Genomic DNA, 11,463 nt, shown 5'->3' with positions numbered 1-11,463 from the left:
GATGAGATATTTCCATCTCAAAGACTACGGAAAGAGTCTAATGTAACGTTTGCTATTGTCCCATAAACATCTTATATTCAACACTGGTGAAAAAGTTTGAAATCTTTATCTTTGTTTTAACTTCAAATAAAAGTGTTATTATAAATTAAAACAATAGACTAAATAAAGTATTTTCATTGCATATTGAATTATATAATATAGATTATATATTGTCATTAATATAATAAATAAAGTCATATACCATAAAAAAATTATTTAATATATCTAAAATTAATATTAATATAAACATTAAATTTAACCTACTAAAATAAGATTAAAAAATAAGAACTTACCCATGTCGCGGTTCATGCGTTTTTTCAAGTAAATTGTTTTTTTATTATACTAATAAAAAGTAAGAGTCCATGTCTCTATATTTTTTTTAAATAAACAAAAAAATAGTAATTAAATAAAGTAATGAGTAAAACATTGGTTAGATAAAATAAAATAATTTCGTGATTATTATTTTAAAAATGAATTTTTGTAGAAGTGTACATATTTGTTAATTAAATTCTGATAATATCTTGTTTTGATTTGTTTAAGTATTTAATTTTGATATATTTGTGAGGCGGAACCTGGAGTGGAAGTGCGATCCCACTGTAGTTCCTCTGGTCTCACTCCGGGTGTGTGTTTTCGGCGATCGATATTTTCAGCAACAGATCGAAATTCCGTTCATCGATCTGTTGGATCTTCGTTTGTGAATTGTGGGAAAGAAGATGGTTACCAAAACTGAGGAGACTCAATTGAACAGGCTTGAAAATCAGGTCGACAACGGCGGTGGCGGCGCTTGGGACTACCTCTCCCTTGTCAGAAAGCTTAAGGTTCGCCGTTCTGAGAAGGTTCTGAAGCATGGCCTCTCCATCTTGAACGACCCCAAACAACGATCCTCCCTTGGCGCTGATGGTCCCTCCTCCTTTGCCACTGACCTAATTTTTATTGTTATGATTCTATTGCGTGGTTCTGTTATTTCTGATTTTATGCTGTGATTTTTGGAGCTTCGAATTTCACTGTCTTGTAAAACCTTGTTTTTCTGCTATGCTTTAGTTGCAGGTATTTCTTTCATTGAATTTGACTTTTGACTAATGTTTGGGTGTTTTTGTGTGCAGAATGGACCTTGTACGAGCAGGTTGCAGTTGCTGCTATGGATTGTCAATGTCTCGAAGTTGCCAAGGTCTCGATCTAATTTGGTTGTCTTTCTTATATTGGTCGTGCATTGTAAATTTTATTGGGTACTATGCTACATATTGTAAAATCATGGCCTCCTTTTCTTGAAACAAAACTGTTGGAATGAAATTCTTTTGTAGTGTAATGATTACTCAATCAGGAGTCTTTTGCACGGATTGAATCTTACTTATTTGAAATAGTTGAAACTTACTCTCTTGTAACTTGTGTTGTGGAGATTCTGATTATGCACCTGAGACGGGTTCTTGTGAGTTTTACAAGGAATTATAATCTTGCTTGATGTTTTTTTGTTTTGGTGCTGTACAATGGTTGATTTTCATTACGCCTTGTAAGTTTATAGTCCTCTGCATTTGATTGCTGTTCAAATTTTGGGTAGTTTTTGTTTTAAGTTCCCATTTGGCCCTTTTTTCTCTGTTGATGGTGGATGGAGGAAATAATCATTTTCTGATCTTGCTATGCTATTATTCTTTCACTATGAATTGTATCATTCTTTTTAAAGTTTTTGGCAAGATGTGTGATGTTGTTTGCTTTTGTAAGTTCTGAGCCTGGAAATGAATATGCTGCTGAACTTCTATGTTGTTCATTATGTTGTACGCTTTATATGATAAGGGAAACCATCTAATTTGAGATTTTATGTCTTGAAGTTGATAATATTTTCTCCTTTATCAGGACTGTACAAAGGTTCTTCGGAAGAGATTCCCAGATAGTAAAAGAGTTGGTACGTGATATTACCTATACCTTTTAACCATGTTTTGATTTTGAGTTAGTTATAGCACTATCTACACAACTGTTGACATAAGACTGGCTCTTTATATCCTACCACTTGAACTCAGAGCTCATTTGTACAGTTCTCCCTAGATGCATATGTCACAGTTGTGTAGGCAGCATTACTCTGGCTAAATGTTGGTGACATATGCCTTATAATTGGCCACTGTTCCTACATTTGGTCACTGCTAGGCTAAGAAACTATTTATTTTGACATTGCAATGATTGAGCTGGCTAATTTATTTTTGTGTTGCATATATTATTCCCTCTTAATAAAGAATTGATTTAAGCGTCGAAATTGTTACAGGTAGGCTGGAGGCAATGTTGTTTGAAGCAAAAGGATCCTGGGAATTGGCAGAAAAGGCTTACGCAAGTCTTTTAGAGGACAATCCTCTTGACCAGGTAAACTCACATAACCTTATGGAGATACCAAAAAAGGGAACTGTTGGTTGTTCAGTTATTCTATGTGATGAAACAAAAATCATATAATTGTGGCTTCTTCTTTTGTGTTTTGTTTTTTCCACTTGATTTTAATCTTTCGGCTTTGCATTAAATAGTCTATGCCACCTAAGTAAAGAAGGTCAAAAGCTAAAGTGTTTATCTTTTTGGTTGTTTTGATTTTGTGCAGGCCATCCATAAGAGGAGGGTGGCAATGGCAAAGGCACAAGGCAACATTTCTGTGGCTATTGACTGGCTTAATAAATATCTAGAAACGTGAGACTAATGTTAAGAGTTTTATTTTCTTCCTTAACTTAAAATAAATAGTTTCTGATTTATATAAGAAAATATTGCATGTATCTGAATTATTCTTCTTGTTTTAACAGATTCATGGCAGATCATGATGCATGGAGAGAATTGGCTGAAATATACGTCTCTCTGCAAATGTTAGATTTTATTCTGCCATTTATTTTCCCCGCTGCAAGGGTTACATTTATATTTCTAATTATTTATCTGCCTTTTGTTTCCTTTGGCTTTCTGTCTTCCTATTAGGTATAAACAAGCAGCATTTTGTTACGAGGAGTTGATATTATCTCAACCTACTGTTCCTCTCTACCACTTAGCCTATGCTGATGTGAGTAACTTATGAAATGTTTATTTTGGTCAAATAAATTCTTCTCCTCTCATTTCTTTTCTCCAGTAGTAACAAACAAGGCACAGAAAACACTGCATGCTAGAGGTGTAGTAACTAAGGGTGGGCAAAAAATCTGGTTGGACCAAACCGCTCTATTTTTTGCATTGTTTTGCTCCATTAAAAATCCATTTATCTAAAATCTGGTTTTTATTTTAATCCACATTTTATAGCATTCCAGATCAGATTTCCATTTTAGTTATACAGATTCTAAAAAATGGAAAATCCAAATTCCCAATTCAAATTTTATTTGTTTGAATTAATCACGTTCTGATTTACTCTTCGTCTCTCGGCACGGATTACTTTTTACTCAAATTCTATAACAAAGCAATGCACGTCATTTATTTTCTTTTTGCACGTATATACCTGCTTTTCCTTTGAACATCACAGTGCCATTTCTATTTATTTTTTATTTTTAGTACAGTACATGTTTTTATATAAGTTTAATATTCATATATATATATATATATATATATATATATATATATATATATATATATATATATATATATATATATATATATAAAAGGCAATTACAACCATTTTCAAAAGTCAAAATTTCAAGTCAACTAAAGAAAGTAATTCAACTGAAAATTTTTGTTAAAATTAATCAAATTGAAATGAACATTTAAAGGTTCTAATTTTTTAAAAATAAATCCAAAATTAATTAAAGTATTATAGGTAGATATACTTTGAATGTTAAGAATTTATGTAATATGTTATCTTTAAATTTTGGTATTATTAAATTATAATTTTATTATATTTATTTAATGTTTTTATAATATTAAACTTTTTTACATATAACTATATTAATATTATGTTAATTTTTTTTTTAAATATGAATTTGAAATTAAAATCTAATTTAATTTTTTTTATATAAAAATATGGATTTGGATTTTAAATCCATTCCAAATATTTGGATTTGGATTTATAAAAATCCAAATTGGTTTTATAAAAAGATATGGGTTTGGATTTAAAATCTGATCCAAATATTTGGATTTGGATTGGATTTGATTTCCATGACCACCCTTAGTAGTAACATAGCAAGAGTCTTACATTTATTGCATATGGACGTTTTCTTGATTTGTGACATTGTCAGGTACTTTATACACTTGGTGGATTAGAAAACCTCCAAACTGCCAAGAAATACTATGCATCTACTATTGACTTGACTGGAGGAAAAAATACCAGAGCACTCTTTGGTATATGCTTGGTAAGATCTTCCATATGAGTATTAATTTTGTTTGGAACTGCAAGTTATTGTGTTTGAACTGAGTATAGTTAATTTGGAAGTTGGTTGAACCTAGGTTTGTTGGTTGCAATGAAAGTCATCATTTATTTTTGCTTTGGAAGATTTCAGTTTTCCTTCATTGATTCTTGATTTTCTCCTTAATAACTCAGGATCTCTGGATTATTCTTTCTGAAACGATTAATTTATGTATGCCTGAAATTTTAGTTTTGCTCCTGTTCTACAGTGCACTTCTGCTATTACACAGCTTACAAAAGGGAAAAGCAAGGAGGAGAAAGAAGGGTCACAGTTACAATCTCTAGCGGCCAAAGTATTGGAGAAAGATTACAAACAGAGAGCTCCGGACAAGCTTCCTCAACTTACAACTGCCTTGAAGAGTCTAACATTGTCATCATGATGCAGCTTCTCTATTTAATCACTTATTGAAATTTTCTAAGATTGTTGCCAGCTTGAATTAACGCATTTAGATTTTCTCAGTCATTTTCTTCTCAATATTAAAATGAAAAATTTTCTGCATTTTAACATTTTTAACATTGGTAATGAATATTTATTGGAAGACATGTAAAGTTTCAGATGGCCTGGATCCAAAGGAATTGTCATAGCTTTCATAATGTATAAGATGGGGCCATAATTTGTTTTTGACATCCGTTTCCCACTTGTTATTTTCGGCGGCTGTACAAATCAAGTTAAAACATTAATCCCCCTCCTTGATTAATCATTTTCGTGAATGTTCCATTCATAACATAAATAGTAACATGATGATTTGATGATGTGGCACATTTTACTGTGCAGGGTAGCAGAATTTGCACCACTCTGCCATAGCAGAAAGTGGCAACTCAATCCTATTTTTGGTATAAAATATTTGTTCCTTCGAGGCTTGGTAGCTTGTATTAACGTATTTTGAAGATTTATTTTCGTAATTTTTTTATTTAGATCTTGAAAATAAGTATTCTTAAACATGGTTTGCTATTTATACATGTTTAAGATATCTGAGTAAATAACTCGAGTAAGTGTTTCTATGATGCTTAAGCAAAAAGAAAAGAAAAAAGAAATTGGTAATGGTCTCTTTTAAGTGATCTATGAATCATTTGCAATGGTCTCTTTTATCAACTGAGAAATGAAAAAAGAAAAAAAAGATTTCATATATGCTGATTTTGAAAGAAAAGAACGATTAATTGAATTTAACCAGTTTTTTATATGATATCATCCCTCCATTTGTTAAAACACAAATTGGTATGTATGGAGCTAGTTATGTTTTACTGTTTTACGGGGAATGATTCTCTAAAATTGAATTGAAAGAAAAAACTTAATTATAATATTATAGGCAAGTTTAGTTTTTTTTATCGATAGATATCGAATAAAATAGTTTGAAAAGTCTACGAAATAGTTTTCATTGAGTTAAAAGTTTGAACAATATTAGTTTTGGTTCATCCTGTGTAGTTTATAGCATAAGTATACTGAGGTCAATTGAATTTATTTTATAAAATAATATTTATAATTAAGAGAAATAAAAATAATATTATTTTATTATTATATATATGTGTGTGTGTGTGTGTGTGTGTGAATTTATATATTGAATTAATATATCTAAAATTAAAATTAATTTTATTATTATGACTTAGATCTTAAAAATATGTATTTTATTTGCTATTTTTTATATGAAAATAGTTTATTTAATTTTAAAACAGACTAAAGTTATCTATTTGCCCGATATAGATAAAGTCTAGAGATCATAACCCACTAAAAATAGGTTGGACAGAACCATCTGTTTGATACCTAGAGATATTTATATCCATCTATACATTCTATGATTGAGTTAGGTCTTAACATTTTAGAATTACTTTTTTCTTTTATTAGAACTAAACTTTATTTTAGTAGTCTAAATCTATCTAATAATATAACTAATTTTTAGAATTTAATCAATATAAAGTAAATTTGTTGAGTTTAAATAACCATGTTAAAATAAAATCATAAAATATAATTTTCATAGCACTAAGTGTGCGTGATAATTAAACTCTTTTATTTTATGAATTATTAATGAAACCTTTTAATTATAATTATAAAAGATAAAAGAAACATCCATAAAATGTTTGCCTTTGGATTTATTGAAACTTTACGCACACTTCAAACTTCAATCGCGCATTACATCCATAATAATAATATATATGCTTATATAAAGTGTCTTCTTTTAGTTTGAAAGTTATTAGAAGGTTGAAGGTTTAAAAATAAAATTTCAGAAATTTTTATGTAATTTAAGTAAAGAGAACAAAATCTATATATTTTTCGTCATGAACAATACTCATGCACAGATAAAAACAGAAACAAGATGACATTATCACATTTCCCTCAAATCCACATGACTTTCTACTTGTTTCATATCTAATGAACAAGAATGCAAAAATGATCTATCCCTTCAAATTAGAGTTTATTTGCAAATGAATGGGATTCAAACAGAAGCTAAAATAGAACTCATTCGGATTCAAAGAGTAGCTAAAGAATAATGCAGTAGACTAAATGGCCATAAAATATATTTATTTAACACTTGAGGTCTTAATGAGCTGGCAAGATAGGTTCGGCAGTGGAAATATTTAAAATATGCAAATAATGATTCACTAGCCAGCACATACACATATTTGGCCACACTAGTGTATCAAATTTGCTAATTATTATCAGACATCAAAGTGTGCAATCCTACTAAGGCAAAAATATATTCATATTAATGCCCCATCACACCGCATAAAACAAACTATAAAATCATCCAGCCTGATAACAGCTTCACCATCTCAGTTCCATAGAGAACATAAACAAGTTTCAAATGGTTGCTAAAAAGAGTTTTGACATTCATTGTAATTTGGTGATCTTCCACTCAGGCACTACCTTCCTCTTCAACCTCAGCTCCGCTGAGTTTTATCAGTTATTTAATGTTATGGCAGCCTTCTTAGTACTTGGGAGTTAGCAATTTGAAGCAAAAGCCTTACGTACTTAGTAGAATGAATCATCAATGCTAATTAAAATACTGAAGTAAAAACATATGAGAACAGGGAAAAGTAGGTAATACTTACTGATTTAGAGAGAATAGAGATGTAATTGAATAAGCATACTGTAAAGTTTGTATTTTAGTAATATGAACCATAAAGTTGCCAATTGAAGACAAATTGTACAGCCAAAAAAGAGTCTCTGATCTGTTAAAATAGCTCAGCTCAGCTCAACAGGATATGAATTTAACAAGGGAATGAGAGAAACAAAACAAAAGTACTCATTTTTACTCAACTATGATTCAATCACATGGTTGATAAACCAAATCTCACTGAGAGGTCTGTTAGTACTCAATCTGTGATGGATTTCATCATATCTACTGGCTCTTCCAAGCGTACAAATTAAGCGAGAAACCAAGACCCTGAAATTTGGTCTCAGGAAATCTCTCAGAGAAAGACCAAGGCAAATCAGAAGACGGTTGGCTAGCCCACAACTTGTCCAAGGCGGACAGGCTTGTCCTGAACATAAAGACAGCATTTCCAAGGGATGTGCCAAAGAGCCAATTATGAACATCCCAGAAAACTTCCACTGCAAGGCCATCTACCAGAATAGTATGATTCCCCCTGAACTTCCATCTCAACCGCTTCACTTGCATCACAGTTTTGCTGTCTATGCGAATTACAAGGCTCGGATCACTAACAGTTGCAGTGTCACACTCAATCACAATATCATGAATTTGGCCATTGTCACAAAATACAGCTTTGGTACCATACAACTTCTTACCAAAAACATGCTCTTTCTTGGCAATCAAAAATCCATTGTGGGGTAATGGGCTGGCATTGGTCTTCTTAAAAGCTTCTTTCTTCAAATCCCCAAGAAGAAGAATCATTTGTCCATCCACCACAGCTCCAACATAAAATCCCCCCAAAGGTTCCGGACTGGAACCAAATTTAGCCGAAGAAAGATCCCAATACACATCAACTTTACAAGAATGAACTTCTAGACTCTTACATCCTCTCCTCTTGGAAAATCCCCACGGTTTGATATCCACCTTACAGAGACTCTGGCTTGAGGAATCGTCGATCGCTACACCAAGACCTTGCCCCATCAAATTCTTACTCCATGTGACAGTAATCAGGCAGGAACTACCGCCAACCCTGCATTGATAAACACAAGTAACCACGTTCTGGGTACTTTTATTAGCGCTTGAAGACGAAGAATCCGCAACTTGAACCCCATTCTCACCAAAACAGGATGGAAAATCCTTCATTTTTTTTTTTTGCTTCAATTCAATTCAACTACGAAGCCTTTTCCCTCTGGGGTTTTTCAACAAACAGATGGAACCCAGATTTGAAATGGACAAAAATACCCACTCAGCAACACGGTGAAAAATCTAAAAAAAAGTTGTAACAGACCCTTACCTTAACATGATCAGAAAAACCCATAAAGGAATGGCTTTTTGAATATGGGGTTAGAACCCATGAATCCCACTTGAGAGAAGAGAGTGTGTTACTTCAAGACAAATAAAGAGAATGTGGGGAGTAAACAGCTCAAACCGCATACAGAAGCAGACAAAAAAGCATACTTCTTTCACTTTCAATGTCCATGCGTTACTACGATTAAAATTTCTTCAGGGAAAAAAAAACACAACCCAAAACGAAGAATGAAAAAAAAAGCACAACAGAATATAACATAAAATGAAAAGAACCTTAAGATGGCGACTCTAAGAAGCAAAATAACGGTTGTGAAGAGAATGAAGAAAACCGAAAGTGGGTATTGCAGTGACCGGCGAATGAAGGTGAAAACAGAAAAAAGGTTGTATTTTTATACTGTGGTGTGTATTTTTCTTTTTTTCCTTTTGCGGTGAAACCAAGCTTTTACCTGACACGAACAAGAGAGGAAAATAACGTGAAACTTGAAATCAGACACTGTTCATGTCTTCTAAACAATCTATTCCCTTGTCCTTCTATCTCGCATATATGTATGTTATCTCTATATATAACAGTTTTTTACAGTTTAATTTTCATTCCACATAAACCTTCAAATAAATATTATTAATCATTAAAAATATCCTATATTTTTCTATTTCTATATATATATAACAATCTATATAATAACATTTGGGGTGTTTTCAGATTCCATTATAGTAAAATAACATTTTTGAAAAAAATTTAAAGAATTTTTTATAAAATGAATAAATTTAGTACATTTGTGGACATTATTTTGATTATTTTTTCTTTCTCACGCAATAAATTTTAATTATGTTACTATTTATGCAAAAGTAGTATTATAGAAGTAAAAGTTGATGGTGAGGAACGGTTCGTAGGACGTGGACCCTACAAGGTGGTGGAAATGCAAGCACCATCTCACCCACGCATTAGAATAAGGATTACGTGCTTAACGTGTTTTGTCTTAGGCATCAACGTATCAATTATTTTTAAGTTTTTTTAATACATTTATTAACACTTTTCAATATTACATTATTCTTTCCATTATTTTTTTATCCTAGCAAGCCATAACCCCAATAAATAAATATAGAATTAAAGTATATATTTTAAAAAATTTATATGAAGGACTACACTGAATCTTTTAATTTAGTTTCATGTCCCATCCTAAATATATAAATATGATTGTTTGTGTTTGTTATTCTTCCTTTTCAGGGATTAATGGTTAGTGATCGAAAACTATTTGTGATACAAATTATTAAAAATAATAATTTATTATTTAATAAAAATGTAAAATGCATTTATACTTTCACTTTGAATTAAATTAAAAAAAAAATTGTTAAGGAATTTTAGATGGATAACTTTTAGTTAGTTTTTCTCTTACACTCGCGTTTTTTCTTCATTATAATTATAACGTAAAACCATGCTTAAAATACCTAAGCATAATTCTGCTTAGACTAATGCCGTGTTGGTCAATTCAAATCCAAGTTTGAATTTAAAATATATATATATATATATATTTAATTGTTGATTTTAATATATTGTTTATTACTTAATTTGTTTGTAAAAAAATTATAATGTAATTGCGACATTATAATCATAAATCCTTTTAATTATAATTTAAATTGATTTAAGTCAAAATAATTGTTATTTTACGAAATTGATATTGACATTTAATAAAAAAATAATATATGAATTAATAGGAAATAAATTTTGAATGATATTGAGATTAAAGATGAGAAAATAATTAATGTATTATCATGCATTATGGTTTTCTTAATTATTATAATAATGATCTTAAAAGTCATATAAAATATAACTTATAATATAATACTTTTACATTATCCATGCATTATCATTAAAATATAAATATAAAGATATTTTGTATTAGTAAAACAGTAATAGTATGTTAATATTACATCTATATTTTTTGCATAAAAATAGTAGTAAAAAATAACATAAATTTAATTATATTAGATAAATTTATTTAATAATTTCAAATACATTTAATTATATTATTAATAATAAAATATAATTAAAATATTAAAATTAATATGTGGCTGTAGTTTAGTGGTAAGAATTCCACGTTGTGGCCGTGGAGACCTGGGCTCGAATCCCGCAGCCACACACTATTTTTAAGTTCCGCAATTTTTAAGTTTAATAAGCGGTTGAAATTTATATTATCACAATTACTCTATTAAGAATTTATTTTTTTAATTTTCTAATGTTTTGCAACTTCTCATTTTTTAATAGGGATGATCTCCTCTCTTCTATTAAGAGTGATGGTTGTTGGAGATCCCACATCGACTAGAGATAAGGACATTTCATAATATATAAATGGGTGCAGACCTCAATCTTATGAGCCGATTTTATGGGGTTGAGTTAGGCTTAAAGTCCACTTCTTAATATGGTATCAGAGTCATTTCAAACCTATCCTAGCGAGTGTTTGTGTTGGGCCTATCGTGTCACCCGCTATCGGGTCGCTATCGGACCACCCAAAATATATAGTCCCACACACGAGCTTCTATCACTCTCGGCGTGCGTGAGGGGGTGTGTTGGAGATCCTACATCGACTAGAGATAAGGACATTTCATAATATATAAATGGGTGCAGACCTCAATCTTATGAGCTGGTTTTATGGGGTTGAGTTAGGCTTAAAGTCCACTTCGTAATAATGGTAG

The 11,463-nt window shown here is 30.8% G+C and overlaps 2 protein-coding genes across 2 annotated transcripts; one reads left to right on the top strand and one right to left on the bottom strand.

Moving 5' to 3' along the window:
* The first annotated feature begins 534 nt into the window (after window positions 1-534).
* Window positions 535-5,003, top strand: LOC137831778 (Protein prenylyltransferase superfamily protein). The gene is made up of 9 exons (XM_068639587.2): window positions 535-939; window positions 1,143-1,207; window positions 1,888-1,936; window positions 2,291-2,385; window positions 2,612-2,697; window positions 2,808-2,867; window positions 2,974-3,055; window positions 4,212-4,325; window positions 4,588-5,003. The coding sequence occupies exons 1-9, from the start codon at window positions 753-755 to the stop codon at window positions 4,756-4,758; spliced, it is 909 nt and encodes a 302-aa protein (XP_068495688.1). The 5' UTR covers window positions 535-752; the 3' UTR covers window positions 4,759-5,003.
* Window positions 5,004-7,448: 2,445 nt separating this feature from the next.
* LOC137831768 (uncharacterized) lies at window positions 7,449-9,284 on the bottom strand. The gene is made up of 2 exons (XM_068639576.1): window positions 8,759-9,284; window positions 7,449-8,653 (listed from the first exon to the last, which is right to left on the bottom strand). The coding sequence occupies exon 2, from the start codon at window positions 8,605-8,607 to the stop codon at window positions 7,714-7,716; it is 894 nt and encodes a 297-aa protein (XP_068495677.1). The 5' UTR covers window positions 8,608-8,653; window positions 8,759-9,284; the 3' UTR covers window positions 7,449-7,713.
* Between the last annotated feature and the right edge of the window lie 2,179 nt (window positions 9,285-11,463).

This window comes from Phaseolus vulgaris, chromosome 6 (assembly GCF_051622355.1).
Source record: "Phaseolus vulgaris cultivar YP4 chromosome 6, ASM5162235v1, whole genome shotgun sequence".
Classification (NCBI taxonomy): domain Eukaryota; kingdom Viridiplantae; phylum Streptophyta; class Magnoliopsida; order Fabales; family Fabaceae; genus Phaseolus; species Phaseolus vulgaris.
The sequence above is the reverse complement of the archived record's forward strand: the minus strand, read 5'-3'. Positions and strand labels throughout refer to the sequence as shown.